This window comes from Prunus dulcis, chromosome 3 (genome assembly GCF_902201215.1).
Source record: "Prunus dulcis chromosome 3, ALMONDv2, whole genome shotgun sequence".
NCBI lineage: Eukaryota > Viridiplantae > Streptophyta > Magnoliopsida > Rosales > Rosaceae > Prunus > Prunus dulcis.
Genome location: NC_047652.1, coordinates 3,491,178 through 3,511,095, shown reverse-complemented (window position 1 = coordinate 3,511,095; position 19,918 = coordinate 3,491,178). Strand labels below are relative to the sequence as shown.

The window sequence follows — 19,918 nt, the reverse complement described above, 5'->3', positions numbered from 1 at the left end:
TCTAAGATTTTACATGGTATATAAATAAATAAAAAGATTTCTAACAGCAATTTCCAATCAGACAGTTTCTTAACTAATCTAGAAGTTACTAATAAAGATTTAAACCCTTCAGATTTTTATTACCACAATCCAAGCATTAGGATGGTTTCAGTCGAGATTAATGCTTCTTATTATACTGTCAAACTTGTTGACATTTTGGCATCAGTTTCTCTTGCAGCTTGACCAATATTCAGCTACAAGCTTGGAGAACTAGGAGTTTGTATCCAAGAGCTTTGAAGGCTCTTCATACTCCACCAGCTTCCCTATAAACATACACAAACAAATTAAACCACCCTGCATATTAGCAATAGGCTTCATATAAAAATATCACAAGGTCACAGGCCCTGCAGTTTTGATTGAAATTCTGTGATAAAGAGATAATGGAACATATAAAAGCTTACCATAGGAGAGGACCATGACCATGTCACTGTCTATAACGGTTGGAACTCTGTGAGCTACAGTTATTACTGTGCATTCTGCAAATTCCTGCCTGATGATTCTCTGCAGAACGGCGTCTGTTGAAGAATCAATGGACGCCGTAGCCTCGTCTAGAACTAAAATTCTGTTCCTCTTGAGAAGGACTCTGCCAAGGCAAAAGAGCTGGCGTTGTGCGGCGCTCCAATTTTCCCCTTCATCACTCACTGTTGAAATCGTTGTAGTTATAACTTTTACAACAGTATGATTATAATATGATCTCTTCACTTCACAGAATCATTATTAGACTTAATGGAAAATTAGGGCTTAAGTAAGGTGTTAAAAACACTTTTTCTCAAAACATCATAAACTCACCAGATGAGTCTAGCAGACGAGGTAGCTTGCTGACTGTTGCCTTGAGCTGACACTTTTCTAGAGCCTACAATGAAAAACTCATTAACTTCATCCATAATCTACTAGTAGAAAAACAGAGATAAATTTAAGTAATGCCTAAACTGGGTTGTATTAGTAAAACTTGCTGACAAACAATGTAAGAATGATGCAGGAAAAGCCTTTTCATCAGAACTGGAGTTGGTTCTTGCTCACCCTCCATATTTCGTCATCGGAGTAAGGGCCTAGTGGATCCAAGTTGGTTCGGATGCTTCCTCTGAAAAGAGTTGGTTCTTGCTCAAGTCTTTTAGACCCATAGAGCAGATGTCAAGTCCATCTATAATGATTTTACCACTGGCCGGCTCTACTAAGCGAAACAAAGCACTTATAAGTGTAGTTTTTCCGCTTCCTGTCCTTCCCACAACTCCTACTCTCGTGCCTTCTTTGAATGTGCACGTAATTCCCTTGAGAACTAGCGGAGCATTTGGACGATATTTGATCTTTAACCAACCAAAAGAAGCAAGTAATGGTTAGAATTCTAACCTGATCAAATATCGTAAACGAACAGTTTTTTATTGAGTAAGGATGTTCAAGTGTATGATTTTGAATATATTACCTCCAGAGAATACAGCTCTATCCTACCCTCTGGAGGCCATGAAGATGCTGGCCTCATGTCCTCCACAATTGCAGGAGGTTCTGGTGCAATTTGCATGAATTGTTTTATCCTTTCAACCGAGATAATGTAGTTGGATAAGCTGCAATACCATCGAGTCGCAAAAATTTGTGTTGCTGTTAGTGATAAAGAATAAGAAAGAGAAAGCCCCACAAGCCCTGCACAACATCCAGGAAATTAGGTTAGGGTTAAACAACTTTAGACAACCTCAAACCCCTTAGTTTGAAACAAGGATTTCTGTCTAATAAATTACCTTGTGCAACATAACCCTTAGGGAGTAAAACAATGAAAAAAGCAGCGGTGAAAAGGGTCAGATTCTGAAGTGTTTCAGTCCTTAAAATTAACCGTTCCATCATTGCATTAGAATGAAAGAACAATCTGGCATCTGTGTCAACTAGCTCTTAGTTGTGGAAGAACCTGTCCGCCATCTCAAAAGCTCTTATAGTGACAACTCCAAGTGATGTCTCTGATGCATAGTTCATAACAGGAGCTTTGGTTGTTCCATTGATCCTTATTAGTTCCCTTGCAGAGGCTAGATAATAGTCCTAGAACCAAAACACAGAATTCAGTTCCATCATTCCATTGGTGAAGAAAGAGAGAGTTAGAACAAAATCAAGAAACTGATATACTGATCCACCTGAACATATTTTGCAGCAACCATGGCAAGAATGCCTACAATGACAACTTCCCATGTGACAGAAGCCATAATTCCAATCGTTACCAGCAGTTCAGTGCATGAAGCTAAAAGAAAGATAATGGAGAAAGGTATGTCAAAATCCAAAATACTCAAGTCTGATGAAGCCTGCACAATTGGAAATATTGAATGAAAATAAGAATGAATTCTAAAATAAGTAATTGAAATATACAAGTACACTTACTCGCATTAAAATCCTCCCTACAGGGGTTGAGTCAAAGAACAGCATGGGAGCCTTAAAGATAGCTTCAGTGAAACCAGAGTAAAAGGCTCTAGAAGCTTTCAATCCCATATGGGCAGCAAAAAATGACCTAAGATATACAAAGACAGCACTAAGTGCTGAAATTGCAGCATAAACACCGATGAGTACGCCACTGGTCAGTTTAGGAATTTGAATGCCTAGAGCTAGCCAATAAGTTGCAGCAGGCTGAAGACTACTAAAACAAAACTGTGCTATTATGCCTAAGCATAGAAGAAGTGTTCCTCTGGAAACAAATATATAATCCCAAAAGGGCTTCCATACAACATCTCCAATCTCTCTCTCTCCTTCTTTTGTTAGTTGCACCCCAGCTATACCCTTCACAGAAATATCCCTTTCACTGTTATTTGCAGTAAGGTAAGCCCCATGAGGTTCCTCGGGACGAACCATATCTCCCCTTTTAGATTCTCATTGGCTTTGATAATTGGAAGGACCCAATGTTGTCACTGCATCTTTATGAGCATTTCACAAGCTGCTCAACTGCTGTTCCAACTGTCAAAAGACTCTCATAGCTTCCAGATTGAATAACTTTTCCACCCTCCATTACCTGTAAAATAAATTATAAGATAGTTGTTCCTTGTTAGTCTGACCAAATAAGGTTTCATGAACAACACAGTTTGAATATTTATTGCAAATAAAATTGAACTGTGAGGTAATAACAATATACCAGAATTTTATCAACTTCTGAGAGAAATTCAACTTGGTGAGTCACCAGAATTACAGTTTCCCTTGCTAGGGCGGCCATGACGCAATCCTGCACAAGCCATTCAAACTGAGTGAAATCTTTCTACAATGAGACTAAATGTAGTTTTCATGCTTCTTAAAATTACTAAAATGTTCCATTCTTACGTGAAATAGAATTGCAGCAGTATGTGCATCCACTGCACTAAAGGGGTCATCAAGAAGATAGATATCAGCATCACTATAGACAGCTCGAGCCAGCTGAATCCTCTGCTTCTGTCCTCCACTCATGTTAAGCCCCTTTGGCCTATTTCAGTAAGATCACCATGGTCAAAACTATCAATGTCCTTATCCAGAGCATAAGCTTTTATGGCCTTATCATATTTGATCTCGTCCATTGGCCTCCCATAGAGTATGTTATCACGAAGCGTCCCACTTTGTATCCAAGAAGTCTGAGAAACATAAGCCAGGGTTACAAATACTTCAGCCTGCAGTTTGCAAGCATAAATAAAGTCAGTATAAAAAACTTGCTGCATCAAGTATATTAAATATTCCATCTGTTTTAAACTCACAGTTCCTGAAATTTTGGGCATATCTCCAAGTATAGCACATAAAAGTGATGATTTTCCAGCTCCAACTGGTCCACAAACTGCAACTTTCTGCTCCCTTTGCACTTTTAAATTCACATCTCTCAGAGTTGGAACTGCTGATTCAGGATACCAGCTGAAAATGCCTCTTTCTATCCTTAAGATCTCATCTGAATTCTGTGATGACAACTGCCTTACTTCATTATCTTTCAGCTCATCGTCAAGCAAAAAAACATTGAGACGATCAAATGAGACCTTGACTTGGATCATTACTGAAAGAGCCTCTGGTATCAGTCTGACAGGATCTCCAATGCTCCTCAGTGCAGCTAGAACCGTGAATATGGTACTTGCATTTAAAGGGGCACTTCTGAAAACGATACATCCCAGAAAAATAACTGAAGAAATGACGGTGGGTGACATCCAATACATTAGAGTGCCATAAGCCTTTTTAAATTGTGAGTCAGACAACCATTTGAATTCACGTTCGCGAAGGGAATCCACATAGTTTTTGAATTTCTCTTCCCAGGGTTGTAACTTAATGATTTTCATACTGTTCAGGATCTCAGAAGTGGCTCTGAGTCGCTCGTCTTGAGCTATCATGAACTGGGATTGACACTTTTGAAGTGCCTTTGCAAATGGCACATTCAGGAGATCACAAATGAAGAGAGGAATCAAACCAGGAAGAGCACCAAGACCCACCACCCAAAAAAGAACACCAATGGCAAGGAATACTTGCAATGCATTGCTCCATGTTGTATGTAACCACCATGGGAACTCTCCCATTCGGTAGGCATCGACTGCTATATAATTCACAATCTCCCCAGCTGAGTGCCTTCTCCTTCCCAAACCAGAAAGCTTCAGCTGCTTTTGATAAATTGCTATCATCAAGGCTGACCTCATCCTCATTCCACACCTCCTAGAGTCAAAAAACCAATGTCTCTGGCTCAAAGATTCAACCACCTTGGAAAGAATTAGACACCCCACTATTATGAGGCCTTCATACTATTTGAATAATTCACAAACGTGTAGAGTAGAAGAGGAGAAACTCCAACTGAAATGTTCCTGAGGAATGCACAAAATGCTATCCATATATTTTCTTTCATGTAAACTTTTGCTATGGTCTGCAGAACCAGGTTCCTGGTACTGCTTGAGCTCCTCTCCCTTGACAGTGAATCCCATGCATAAGCAAAATTTTGGTATGCTAAAGCTGCTTCATCTTCAGAAACCAGAGAGGGGATGTCTTCAAGAGCTAATGTTTTTGAGGAACCCAATTTAAGTAAAGGGTTAATCCAAGCAAATGTCAATTTGCTAAGAAAACTAGCATGCTCAAGTTCTGTTTTCTGGCTCTTTCCAGAAGACTTTTTGTCCAATAGAGGTTCAGATCCCAATTCAAGTTCTCCACCACAAATCCATGAGAAAGTTCTCCCTGCATATCCATTTCCAAGGAAAACGATCAGAATTATCATAAAACTGCATGTTAAACACTGGGAGAAGTTGGAAAATACAAGTGATAGAAGTGCATGGAATGCAATTGTATATACAGCCACAGAGAAACACGATCAAACAGAAAGAAGATGAAGACGTAAAACATGACGATTAAGCTCATTCAAACACCACAATATTGAATTTTACTTCACTATAAATCTATAAGAGCAGCAAATTTAGAAACTCAAATTTTATATAAAACATACCATTTTCATAGAGAAAATGATGTTGGGTACTTACCAAGTGAGCTCCTCAAAGAAGCCATACTTGTACCAACTTCTGTGGTGAACTTAATTTGCTACTCTGCAGCAAGCACTCCAAACTTCATAGAAAGAAGTACCCACGTAATAAACTTCCTCACCAAATTAAATTAGCTTCTGGAAAATGCTTATATGTATAATATATATATGGACAGACTATGCTCACCAATGTGCTTAGACCTTAGAAAAGCTTTTCTTTGTCTTTATATATGCTGAACGTCGCAATCTCGCTTCTTGCATGTTGAAGTTTCACATTTTTCTTTTGTCTATGCAATCCCACATGATTATTATACAATTAAGTCAATAATAAAAGTTCATTTCTTTATTTAGTCACATTTGATTAAACAAACCCGGGTTTTTAATTTTACTTTGAATTCTTCTTTGAGTATTTTGTTCACACTTACATGTCTAAACATACACAATGTAAGAACAGGAACAAGCTTCCACCTTTTTCTTTTGTTGCTATCATTCATTTCACATTTGCTGAGAACAAATTTCAAAACTTTACCAGCACTAATAATTAATCTAATCTCAAATCTTAGCATCAACGACAATCTCAACTACTCCATCAGTACAAGGGGTGGAAGGACTCACTTGGCAATTTGATTTTGTGGGCTTTCAGATTTAGCCATCGTTCTTGTAACCAAGTAAGCATGTGGCTCTCCTGTCCTGGATTTGTTATACAAGGGTTGAAGATTGACTGACGAGACTCTGTAGTGAGATCCTGTCATGGAAGTGATTACGTGTTTTTTATTTGATATTTTTATGGGTTTTTCACAAATAGGCTCATTCAAACATGACATATATATTATAAAAGAAGTACAAGTTAATTTTTTAAGGAAGCATGTGCAGTCTTCATCCTCAAACTCAACGTGAGTTAGGATATTTTGTGCTAGGTTTAACAAATTAGGGAAAATCTTGAGTTAAAATCAAAATCTTAGGTATATTGTACTATTATATGTCGAGTTGTGTTTGATGGGATTGAGGTTGATCCCCATTTGGTGATTGAGCGAGCAGGGTTTGCAGCTAAGGAATTCAATGTCACTGCTCCCATTCCTCATGTGTATGGGGAGTCTGTTGCTAATGTTGCCTATGGTGCAGGTCCTTGTCTTTGATGGTTTGCCCTGCCCACCATGATATTATAAGTCAATGAATTGTGTATATGGGAAAACAACTTCTGCTTGGATTTAGCTTGATGTTTTCTTGTATAGATGGTGTCGGCTCCAGGCTCTTTTTGTACTTGATTTCCCAAGTTACTCCCTCTACGCCTATGAAGCTTGGTTTTGAATGAAGGAATATTTTGACCTAAATTTTTTTTTTTGTGGTAGTGATGCATGTCGGTCAGGAGTATATGGCTGCCATATTATTTGCATTTGAAATAATATATTGAATCGATATTACAGAGGCATGTACATGAGCTACTTAACGAAACTTAATGGAAGATAATAAATTGTCTATAAATTGTAAACCTTGGGCAATACAGTGACCAATTTGACTAAATTATTTTTTATATGATCAAACTGAAATTTTGTGTAAAACCAAGTAACCAAAAAGATATTTAACCTTTTGTTTTTAAATACAAGTGATAGTCTAAACTACAAGGGGGAGCGGAGGTTTCTTACACACACTACCAAGGTGCTATGGGGGTTTGAACCTGAGAACATTGATTTGCAAGTGAAGACTCTTTTCCACTAAGCTAGATAGAATTGTTTACCATATATATCTACTCTAATCACGTGAGGTTTAGAATGAAAACTGCATTGATATTTTAATAAGAATAATGATACTCTTACCACATTTGTATACCACATCCCTATATCATCTTATGTGGCAAATGAGGTGGACAACCACATCAATTAAAATTATTTAATATTTTATTTTATTTTATGATTATTCCAGTATTTGTTTTTCCAATTGTCTTATAATAAAAATACACTTCATTGATTTAATTGATGTGGCATATAATATGGACATGCCACATCATGTGGTATAGAAATGTGGGATAAAAAAACATGGTAAGTGTAGCATTACTCTTTTAAGAATATATTCACTTTCTTAAAATTGATAACATACTCTTAAAAAAATTGTGGAAGAATGTGAATTCAAACTTGAGATCTCTTCCAATTTTGAAAAGAGAAATATTATTAGATCAAGATCTAATATATTAATATCTTAATATGGAATGTATAACTGTATTAAGTAAGATTTTTTGCTAAGAGCACTTTCACCAATTTGCGGCAAAGGACAAGTAAGGGTAGTACTGTTCACGTGAATAGTATATGCCATAGCTTTTTTTCTTTTTTTTTGCTTTTCCTCCCATTGCCATGGCCAATGGTAATTACTATTCAAATGAGATTAATTTTATTTATACGTTTGAAATCTGAATTTTTTTGTATATTTTTAATAATTTTTTTCTTCGCTGACGTTAGCGTCCTTAGGCAACAGCTCATGTTGTTCTTGCTTTCTTGCATGCATAGTCTTGGGGGAGCCCACCATCTGCCTAAGCTGGATTTGATTGGTGGAGTGTGTTTTTGCCGCCCGGGGCCTTTTGCCCTGGCAATCCAAATAAGTGGAAAAGCTCTAATCATTTTATCTTGAACTTGAGCCTATATATGAAGAATAACAATATGGTATTCATTCAAACAGAAGGAAAAAAAAAAAAAAAGAGGATATTTTTTTCTTTGATCACATAGAATAGAAGCATATATTATATTTAGCAAATTTGTTTTTTTTATGCATAAGTCATATTAGAGGAGGGAAAATCAGAAAGAGAATCTCAAATGCATAAATAACTACTCTCAACTATTAATTTGAGTTTTTTGTTTTTTGAGAGAAATTAATTTGAGTTTATTGTATATTGATTAATAATTTTTTTTTTCAAAGAAAGTGATGAATAGTATCGCTCTTTAGTTTCTTTTTTCATAATATTTACTACCAGAATCCTAGAAAACTATTGTGAAGATACGTATTTCACTTATCACCCATTTTTTAGGGTCTTCGATTTTTTTATTTTATATTTTAGGTGTACTATGTATTGTACATAATATCGAACCAATGACCAGTTGCCCACGTGTCAAAATAAGTATAGTCGTGCGGCTATACTATTTTTCAGAAACATTAATAAAAACCGGGTATTGCCGCGCTGCTATACTATTTTTCTAACAATAAGGAAAAAACCAAGTATGGCCATGCTTCAATATAAAAAACAAAAACCGCCATGCAATTAGCTGGCCACGTGTCAAAATAAGTATAGCCGGGCAGCTTTACTATTTTTTTAGAAACATTAATAAACCCGAGTATAGCCATAAGGCTATCCTATTTTAAAATAAAATTAAAAAAATCAAGTATAGCCGAGCTGCTGTATGATTTATGAAATACTAAAATGGAAAAAAATACACGTATGTATTTTATTTGGCAAAATTATGGAAAATTACAACTTAAAAGTTCAGCAACTATATAATATTTTAATTTAATTAATTTAATTTTTTAAATATATATTATATTTATTCAATAATATGTGAGAATTATTTGTATAATACTTGAATTTTATATGTCTTATTGAAAATTTTGTAAAACAATACGTGTATTAGACATGAAAAATACGTATGTACATATACAAGACAAATATTGTATGTTTGCTTTTTAAAAAGCTTGAATTTTATCGAGTCTTTAAGACATGTATAGAACACGGATGTATTATTTAAAAATACGTACGTACGTATATAATAGATTATTGAACATGAAAATAGTAAATTCTTTACGGGTAATAACTCTAGAAAAGTAAAAAACAAAAAGGAAACAATAGAGACTCGTGTATTGCCAAAATAGTAATGCATAATGCTCTAAACTATTCTTATTGATAAACAAAAATCGGGGAAAAAATTTAAAAGAAAAAAAAGATCCCCAAAATATATATAAAGAGTATAGCCCCTCTGAATAAAAAAAATAAGAAATAAATCGGGTATAGCCGGGCGGCTATACAATTTTGCCCCAAAAAAAAAGTAAAAAGGGGGTATAGCCAAGCGGCTTTACTATTTAAAAAAATAGGGAAAACCAAGTATAGCCGGATGGCTTTACTATTTTAAAAAAAATTTAAAAACCGTGTATAGCCGCACGGCTGTACTATTTATGAAATACTTAATGGGAAAAAATACGCATTTGTTTTATTTGGCAAAAGTTTGGCAAATTACAACTTAAAGGTTATGGAATTATATAATATTTTAATATTTTAATATTAATTATATATATATATTATTTTTATTAAATAATATGTGAGAATTATTTGTATAATTCATGAATTTTGTGTGCCTTATTGAAACTTTTGTAAAAAAATATGTGTATTAAACATGACAAATACATATGTATATGTACATATGTATGTACATTTGCTTTTTAAAAGCTTGAATTTTACCAAGTCTTTAAGACGTGTACATAACACGGATGTATTATTGAAAAATAGGTAAGTACGTGTATAATAGATTATTGAACGTGAAAGTGGTAAATTCTTTATACGGATAATAATTCTAAAAAAGTAAAAAATGAAATGAGGACAACAGAGACTCGGGTATTGCCAAAATAGTAATGGATAATGCTCTAAACTCTTATCGATAAATGAAAATTGGGGAAAAAAAGGATACCCAAAATATATGTAAAGAGTAAAGCCAGTCGGCTATACTATTTTTAAATATAAAAAATAAAAACAAGGAGTATAGTCGTGCAGCTGTACTATTTTTTTTTTAAAAAAAGAGGATCCTCTAGCGCCACGTTTCAAAAATTAGTTTTTTTAATTAAAGAAATCGTAGTATAGCCGCTCGGCTGTACTGTTTGAATACATTATGTTCCAAAGGTATAGCCGCACGGCTATACTATTTAATTTAAAAAAATTAAAGAAAAAAGGACCCTCCTTATTGCATTAGTTTGTACTTTATACATATTAATTTGCTAGTTTCAACATATCTAAAGTAGATATTAATCGGCCACTATATAGTATTGTAATATAATTTTTATAACATATATTATTCATATTCAATAGTATGTGAGAATTATTTGTATAATACATGAATTTAGTGTGTCTTACTGCAAATTTTGTAAAAAAATACGTGTATTAAACATTAGAAATACATATATACATGTAGAATACAACTATTCCACATTTCCTTTAAAAAAAATGAGAGACGTGTATAGATATAAAAGACTATAGCCACCCGTCTATACTATTTATTGAAGACAATTTTAAAAATTTTAAAAAAAAAACCCAGTAAACCTGACCGGCTATACTATTTACTATATATAAATATAAAAGAGAACAGATGCATAGCAGCCCACGTGTAAAATAGTTATTTTTAAATAAAAAAGGACTCCCATCGATTAGCCGTCACGTGTCAAAACTAGTCTATTTTTTAAAAAAATAAAAAACACGGAGTATAGCCGTGTAAAACAAATCTTCGGCCTTTGGACAGCGTAAAGCAAACTTCCAAGTTCTTAGCTTATGCTTGTGTCTTTTTTGATTTGGCAGAGGGGGTGTGAGGAATTTGGACAGGTAAGTACTCATAGCAATTTAGATTAAGTTACTAAAGCAGTGAAGTATGTTCATCAAATTATGTGTCAGTTGGCCGAGTTATTAATGCCCCACAGATATGTTAAATATAGGATTTAGCCAAGTTATGGGCGACATTCATAACTTGGCCAACTAGCACCTGATTTCATAACTCGGCCAAGTTAGCGTAGGTGCTTATCTCGCATCTTTTTGTTATTTTGTTCGAAGCTCTTTTTCTGTAACTGCATCTTTTGTTCATCAACATTTCTTTTTTCAATCCTTTATTTTTTTTTTCCTAGGATAAACTCGAATGAAGTTTTGACGTTCACTCGCGTGTTATTTTAGCTTTTGGTTGTAACCCTGCTTTCTCATTAATCTCCAAATCTGCTAAGGCCCGTTTTACATTGATCACAAGATTTTCATCAGACTAGAAGCAATTCTAACAGCAAATTTCCAATCAAATAGTCCCTTAATTATTTAGATACATTTGTGGTGCTTGACATTTTGGGCATCAGGTTCTCTTGCAGCTTGACCAATATTCAGCTACAAGCTTGGAGAAGTAGGAGTTGGTATCCAACAGCTTTGCAGGCTCTTCATATTCCACCAGCTTCCCTACAGACAAACAAATTAAACCACCCTACATATTAGCAATTGGTTTCATATAATGTGTTACCAAAATATCACAGGGTCACAAGTCCTGCAGATTTCATTGAAATTATAAAAGCTTACCATAGGAGAGGACCATGACCATGTCACTGTCTATAACGGTTGGAACTCTGTGAGCCACAGTTATCACCGTGCATTCTGAAAATTCCTGCCTGATGATTCTCTGCAGAATGGCGTCTGTCGAAGAATCAATGGACGCCGTAGCCTCGTCTAGAACCAGAATTCTGTTCCTCTTGAGAAGGACTCTGCCAAGGCAAAAGAGCTGGCGTTGTCCGGCGCTCCAGTTTTCCCCTTCATCACTCACTGTTGAAATCATTATAGTTATAACTTTTACGACAGTGATTATAATATGATCTCTTCACTTCACATATAATTATTAGACTTAATAAAAACTTGGAGCTTAAGTAAGGTGTTAACAACACTTTTTCTCATTTGTTTGTAGGAAACGTCACAAACTCACCAGATGAGTCTAACAGATTAGGTAGCTTACTGACTGTTGCCTTGAGCTGACACTTCTCTAGAGCCTGCAATGAAGATGTCATTAAATTCATTCATAATTCAAGTACAGAAAGAGAGCTAAATTTAACTAATGCATAAAATTGGCTGCATTAGTAGAAGTTGCTGACAAACAATGTAAAAATTATGCAGGAAAAGCCTTTTCATCAGAACTGTATTCAGCTTGCTCACCATCCATATTTCGTCATCGGAGTAAAGGCCTAGAGGATCCAAGTTGGTTCGGATGCTACCCCTGAAAAGAGTTGGTTCTTGAGGGATGATACTGAGCTTCATTCTCAGATCTTTTAGACCCATAGAGCAGATGTCAAGTCCATCTATAATGATTTTACCACTGGCCGGCTCTACTAAGCGAAACAAAGCACTTATGAGTGTAGTTTTTCCGCTTCCTGTCCTTCCCACAACTCCTACTCTAGTGCCTTCTCTGAATGTGCACGTAATTCCCTTGAGAACTAGCGGAGCATTTGGGCGGTATTTGATCTTTAACCAACCAAAAGCAGTAAGTAATGGTTAGAATTCTAACCTGATCAAACCATAAGGTTTTTAAAGGAACAGATTTTGACTGAGTAAGGAAGTTCACATGTATGATTTTGAATATATTACCTTCAGAGAATACAGCTCTATCCTACCCTTGCTAGGCCATGAAGATGGAGGCCTCTTGTCCTCCACAATTGCAGAGGGCTCTGGTGAAATCTGCATGAATTGTTTTATCCTTTCAACCGAGATAATGTAGTTGGATAAGTTGCAATACCATCGAGTCACAAAAATTTGTGTTGCTGTTAGTGATAAAGCATAAGAAAGAGAGAGCCCCACAAGCCCTGCATAAAGGAAATTAGGTGAGGGTTAAACAACTTTAGACAACCTCAAACTCCTTAGTTTGAAACAATAATTTCTATCTAATAAATTACCTGGTGCAACATAACCCTTGGGAAGTAAAACAATGAAAAAAGCAGCTGTGAAAAGGGTCAAATTCTGAAGCACTTCTGTCCTTAAAATTAACCACTCCATGGTTGCATTAGAATGAAAGAACAATCTGGCATCTGTGTCAACTAGCTCTAAGTAGTTGTTGAAGAACCTGTCCGCCATCTTAAAAGCTCTTATAGTGACCACTCCAAGTGATGTCTCTGATGCATAGTTCATAACAGGAGCTTTGGTTGTTCCATTGATTCTTATTAGTTCCCTTGCAGAGGCTAGATAATAGCCCTAGAAACGAAACAAAGAAGTCAGTTCCAACATTCCATTGGTGAAGAGAGAGAGAGAGAGAGAGAGAGAATTCAACTGATATTCTGATCCACCTGAACATATTTTGCAGCAACCATGGCAAGAAAGCCTATAATGAGAACTTGCCATGTGACCGAAGCCATAATTCCAATCGTTGTCAGCAGTTCAACGCCAGCAGACACAACAAAGATAATGGAGAACGGTATGTCAAAATCCAAAATACTTAAGTCTGATGAAGCCTGCACAAGTGGAAATAATGAATGAATTCTGAAATAAGTAAATGAAAATACACTTGTTGAAGATTGGATACACTTACTCGTATCAAAATCCTCCCTACAGGGGTTGAGTCAAAGAACAGCATGGGAGCCTTAAAGATAGCATCAGTGAAACCAGAATAAAAGGCTCTAGAAGCTTTCAATCCCATATGGGCTGCAAAAAATGACCTAAGATATACAAAGACAGCACTAAGTGTTGAAATTGCAGTATAAACACCGATGAGTACGCCATTGGTCACTTTAGGAATTTGAATGCCTAGAGCTAACCAATAAGTTGCAGCAGCCTGAAGACCAACAAAACCAGACTGTGTTATTATGCCTAAGCATAGAAGAAGTGTTCCTTTGGAAACAAATATATAGTCCCAAAAGGGCTTCCATCCAACATCTCCAATCTCTTTCCCTTCTTCTTCTGTTAGTTGCACCCCAGCTACACCCTTCACAGAAATATCCCCTTCACTATTATTTGCAGTGAGGTATGCAGCATGAGGTTCCTCTGGCCGAACCATATCTCCCTTTTCAGATTCTCCTTGGCTTTGATAATTGGAAGGACCCAATGTTGTCACTGCATCTTTATGAGCATTCACAAGCTGCTCAAATGCTGTTCCAGCTGTCAAAAGACTCTCATAGCTTCCAGATTGAGTAACTTTTCCACCCTCCATTACCTGTAAATTAAATTATAAGATACTAGTTCCTTGTTAGTCTGACCAAATAAGGTTTCATGAACAACACAATTTGAATTTTTATTGCAAATTAAATTGAAATTTGAGGTAATAACAAATACCAGAATCTTATCAACTTCTGAGAGAAATTCAACTTGATGAGTTACCAGAATTACAGTTTTCCTTGCTAGAGCGGCCATGACGCAATCCTGCATAAGTCAATTCAAATGGAGTGAAATCTTTCTACAATGATACTAAATGTAGTTTTCATGCTTCTTAAAATTATTGAACGTGCCATTCTTACATGAAATAGAATTGCTGCAGTATGTGCATCCACTGCACTGAAGGGGTCATCAAGAAGATAGATATCAGCATCACTATAGACAGCTCGAGCCAGCTGAATCCTCTGCTTCTGTCCTCCACTCATATTAAGGCCCCTTTGGCCTATTTCAGTAAGATCACCATGGTCAAAACTATCAATGTCCTTATCTAGAGCACAAGCTTTTATGGCCTTATCATATTTGTTCTTGTCCATTGGCCTCCCGTAGAGTATGTTATCACGAACTGTCCCACTTTGTATCCAAGAAGTCTGAGAAACATAGGCCATGGTTCCAAATACATCAACCTGCAATAATAAATAAAGTTAGTATAAAAAACTTAGCACATCAAGTATATTAAATTTGTCATCTGTTTTAAACTCACAGTTCCTGAAATTTTGGGCATCTCTCCAAGTATAGCACATAAAAGTGATGATTTTCCAGCTCCAACTGGTCCACAAACTGCAACTTTCTGCTCCCTTTGTACTTCTAAATTCACATTTCTCAGAGTTGGAACTGTTGATTCAGGATACCAGCTGAAATTGCCTCTTTCTATTCTTAAGCTCTCATCTGAATTCTGTGATGACAACTTCCTTACTTCATTATCTTTCAGCTCGTCATCAAGCAAAAAAACATTGAGACGATCAAATGAGACCTTGACTTGGATCATTACTGAAAGAGCCTCTGGTATCATTCTGACAGGTTCTCCCATGTTCCTTAGTGAAGCTAGAACCGTGAATATGGTACTTGCATTTAGAGGGACACTTTGGAAAATGATACATCCCAGAAAGATAACCGAAGAAATGATGGTGGGTGACATCCAATACATTAGCGTGCCATAAGCCCTTTTCATTTGTGAGTCAGTCAACCATATGAATTCACGTTCGCGAAGGGAATCGACTAACGTTTTGAATTTCTCTTCCCAGGATTGTAATTTAATGATTTTCATACTGTTCAGGATCTCAGAAGTGGCTCTGAGTCGCTCGTCTTGAGCTATCATGAACTGGGATTGACACTTTTGAAGTGCCTTTGCGAATGGCACATTCAGTAGACCACAAATGAAGAGAGGAATCAAACCAGGAAGAGCACCGAGACCCACCACCCAATAAAGAACACCAATGGTAACGAATAGTTGCAGTGCATAGGTCCATGCTGAATGAAACCACCACGGGAACTCTCCCATTCGATAGGCATCGACTGCTATATAATTCACAATCTCCCCAGCTGAGTGCCTTCTCCTTCCCAAACTAGAAAGCTTCAGCTGCTTTTGATAAACTGCCACCATCAAGGCTGACCTCATCCTCATTCCACACCTCCTTGAGCCAAAAAACCAATGTCTCTGGCTCAAAGATTCAACGACTTTGGAAAGAATTAGGCACCCCAATATTATGAGGCCTTCAGATAGATTTTCCTTGTCGCTATTTGAATAATTTACAAAAGCATAGAGTATAAGAGGAGAAACTGCAATTGAAATGGTCCTGAGGAATGCACAAAATGCTATCCATGTATTTTCTTTCATGTAAACTTTTGCTAGAGTCTGCAGAACCAGGTTCCGGGTACTGCTTGGCCTCTTCTCCCTTGACAGTGAATCCCATGCATGAGCAAACTTTTGGTATGCTAAATCTGCTTCATCTTCAGAAACCAGAGAAGGGATGTCTTCAAGAGCTAATGTTTTTGAGGAGCCCAATTTAAGTAAAGGGTTAATCCAAGCAAATGTCAATTTGCTAAGAAAACTAGCATGCTCAAGTTCTGTTTTCTGGCTCTTCCCAGCAGACTTTCGGGCCAATAGAGGTTCAGAGAGGCTGTTATCTTGGGCATGCTGATGAACACATTGACTGAGGTTTCTAACAGCACACAGAAGAAGTAACAAGTTCCCTGGCCATGTCATTGCATCAAACATGTGAATGTTATGGGTTCTTATGAGTACTTCGATGTTATAAGCCGAGACCAATGAAAAGGAGGACACCCACCAAACAGAGTTTAGAACTTTGATCCATTTGGACTTTTGAACAAGCAAGGAAACTGTGTAAGAAAACCAGACTATTCCTCTTACAAAGTAATCCAACCAGCCGAAGTGACCGGACACATCACTCTGGGCAATTAGATCCCATAAACCAGCAGCAAAATATGCAATGCTAGTAAGAGCGCAACAGATTGAGACAACTATAGAAAAGTGGTCCCTTCTGAATGGAACAGTAATATGATGCTTTCTTATAGAACCTATAAGCGCAAGTAAGCAGAAAACAAAGAGGAAGAGCAGATTTACGCCATTAATGATAGTTCTTTGAGTGCAGTAAGAACCCAATTCAAGTTCTCCATCACAAATCCATGAGAACGTTCTCCCTGCATATCCATTTCCAAGGAAAACGATCAGAATCATCATAAAACTGCATGTTAAACACAGGGAGTTGGGAAATACAAGTGAAAAGAAGAAGTGCTTGGAGTGCAGTTATATACACTCAGAGAAACATGATCGAACAGAAAGAAGACGAAGATGTAAAACATGCTGATGAAGCTCATTCAAACACCACAATATTGAATTTTACTTCACTATAAATCTATAAGAGCATCAAATTTACAACCGAAATCTATACAAAACATACCATGTTCATAGAAAAAATGATGCTGGGTACTTACCAAGTGAGCTCCTCAAAGAAGCCATACTTGTAGCAACTTCTGTGGTGAACTTAACTTGCTTCTGTACAGCAAGCACCCAAACTATGTAAGAGATGAGCTCAAATATCAAGATATATCTTCATAGAAAGAAGTACCCACGTAATAAACTTCCCCTGTGCCAATGACCAAACTAAACTGGCTTCTGTATAATGTTTAGATAGCTCTCACATCAGCATCTGGTTTCACTTCCTTGGATTGGTTGAATTATATGGACAGATTATGCTCACCAATGTGCATAGAGGCGTTTCTTTGTCTTCATATATGCTGCACGTATACAATTTGGCTTCTTGCATTACTACTATTATTATATACAGACTTACAGACACTACTATTATATACAGACTTACAGACTTTTTGTTTGTCTATGCAATTTGCAAACCCACATGATTATCTTACAAATAAGGCAATGGTAAAAGTTCTCTCTTTTTTTAGTCACACTTGTTTAAACAAAACCCAGGTTTTTAATTTTACTTTTATTTCTTTTTGAGTATTTTGTTCACATTTATATGTCTAAACACCCAAGAGGTCTCCACAGCATTATAGTTGTGTGTGTGAGAAATCTCCCTCCCTGTAGTTTAGACTACCCCTTGTACTATAAAAAAAAATGTCTAAACATATACAGTGTAAGAAAAGAACAGGAACAAGCTTCCACCTTTTTCTTCTGTTGCCAATCATTGAAAACAAATTTCGAAACTTTAACCCTTTATTCTTACCAACACTAACTTTTAATCCAATCTCTCAAATCTTATTATCATCACATCACATGATCAAACGACAAATATCAACCCATCAGGAATTTGATTCCGTACAAGAGGTGGAAGGACTCACTGGTCAATTTGATTTTGTGGGCTTTCAGATTTAGCCATCGTTCTTGTAACCATGTAAGCATGTGGCTCTCCTGTGTCCTGAATTGATTACAGTAAGGTTGAAGAAAAATATCAAACGACAAATGTCAACCCTCATTCATTGTCAAATGGGCAATGATCACCATTATCAAACGAAAAAATCGATCAGAAAAAGAACATATATCAATATTTGGAGCCATCGTAAACAATTGTAGCTCTCATAGTGTGAGTCATGACATGAAAGTGATTTTGTGTTTTTCTTAGGGTAATTGGAAAATGTCAAATCAAAGAGTTTTTAGCTCAAGTGATTAAGAATATTTATCCCTATATATTTGATTCCTCCTGTTCTAATGTCGCTCGTATCCAAAAAAAAAAAAAAAATAATGCCAAATGTTTGTACAAATGATACCACCTGTACTAAATTCAAAATTCAATACACATGTTACCATTTGTATGAATTCAATACATCATATCAAGAAGGTGGCAGACAGAAATGCCATAAGAAACATTCGCAGAAAACAAATTTCAAATCTATCTTATCATCACATGAAACGATAATATCAACCCATCAGCAATTTGATTCCATACAAGAGGTGGAAGGAATCACTTGGCAATTTGATTTTGTGGGCTTTCTGATTTAGCCATCTTTGTCCTGAGTTTATTACAGAAGGAGAAGGGTTGAAGAAGACCCTCATGTATTGTCAAACTCAAATGGGCAATGATCATCATTATCAAAGAAAAAAATCGACCAGAAAAAAAAAACATATATCAATATTTGGAGCCATAAGATTTGAGTGGGCGGTCTTTAACCAAATATTCTCACAATGGAGTCATGCCATGAAAGTGATTCTGTGCTTTTTTTAGGGTAAAGAAAAATGTCACCCGTCATGATTGAAGAAAGGTTTAATTATATTAGGCATAGGTTCAAACAAACAGAAATAATAATAACGTATATTCGATATGTATCCTGACATTCGGACGCTTGTATAAACGATATTAATAGGTGACATGTATTAAATTTAAAATTCAATACATATATGTTATACAAAAACCTTTATATTATAAAAATATATAAAATAAAATAGAAAACTTTTTAAGATAAAGTAAAACTAAAAAGAACAAATAATAGGTAAATAAAAATATAATAAATTAGATTAAGAAAGTAAGCCTGGTATGGTGAAGTACATCAAAAATATTGTCCTAAAGCCTTTGTAGCCTCCCTACGTGTAGGTACTGACGGTCTACAAGATTCTAAGATACGACCCCTAATACACAGGCTCAAGGTTCCCTATGACCATGTTCACAATCGGATATAGGTCTCCAAGTCATAGATTCATTGTCCAAAAATAATAATATAAGTAGAGAAAGTATAAAAGGTAAAATAGGAGAGACTCAGATTGTGCTAGTAGTTGTGTTATACTTATATGGTAGTTTGGTAGTGTGTCAAATGAGAAGGAAGAGTGGCCTTTTATAGACATCCAAGAACATGATCCCGAGTCTCTGCATTTAGCTCCAATGCATTTACCCGCATTTCGTTAAATTTAGACCACTCAAACAATCTAACCACTTAACACATGACACATCATCAAACTTTAAATCAGGCTTTTGTTTCCTTCTTCCAAAACTCACGTTAACATCTTAAGGAATTTTAACGGGCTTCCTCCTCCTCTTGTGATTGAGTTTCGTACAACATTAAACTATAAAATTAATGAATTGAATATAGAAATA

General features: G+C 36.0%; 1 protein-coding gene and 1 pseudogene across 1 annotated transcript; both read right to left on the bottom strand.

Annotated features, from left to right (window-relative positions):
* On the bottom strand, positions 1-5,487 carry LOC117620959 (annotated as a pseudogene).
* A 5,877-nt stretch (positions 5,488-11,364) lies between these two features.
* On the bottom strand, positions 11,365-17,594 carry LOC117620754 (ABC transporter C family member 8-like). The gene is made up of 12 exons (XM_034350947.1): positions 17,307-17,594; positions 15,055-17,012; positions 14,657-14,977; positions 14,475-14,561; positions 13,735-14,355; positions 13,493-13,657; positions 13,106-13,400; positions 12,801-13,015; positions 12,372-12,677; positions 12,145-12,208; positions 11,748-11,987; positions 11,365-11,630 (listed from the first exon to the last, which is right to left on the bottom strand). The coding sequence occupies exons 1-12, from the start codon at positions 17,329-17,331 to the stop codon at positions 11,530-11,532; spliced, it is 4,398 nt and encodes a 1,465-aa protein (XP_034206838.1). The 5' UTR covers positions 17,332-17,594; the 3' UTR covers positions 11,365-11,529.
* Between the last annotated feature and the right edge of the window lie 2,324 nt (positions 17,595-19,918).

Coding starts and splice junctions, on each gene's coding strand:
- LOC117620754 (XM_034350947.1), bottom strand. CDS start 17,331: ATGGCTTCTTTGAGGAGCTCACTTG. Junction 13,401..13,492: donor TTGCTGCAAAATATGTTCAG/GTGGATCAGAAT, acceptor TTTCGTTTCTAG/GGCTATTATCTAGCCTCTGC. Junction 12,209..12,371: donor CCGATGACGAAATATGGATG/GTGAGCAAGCTG, acceptor TCTTCATTGCAG/GCTCTAGAGAAGTGTCAGCT.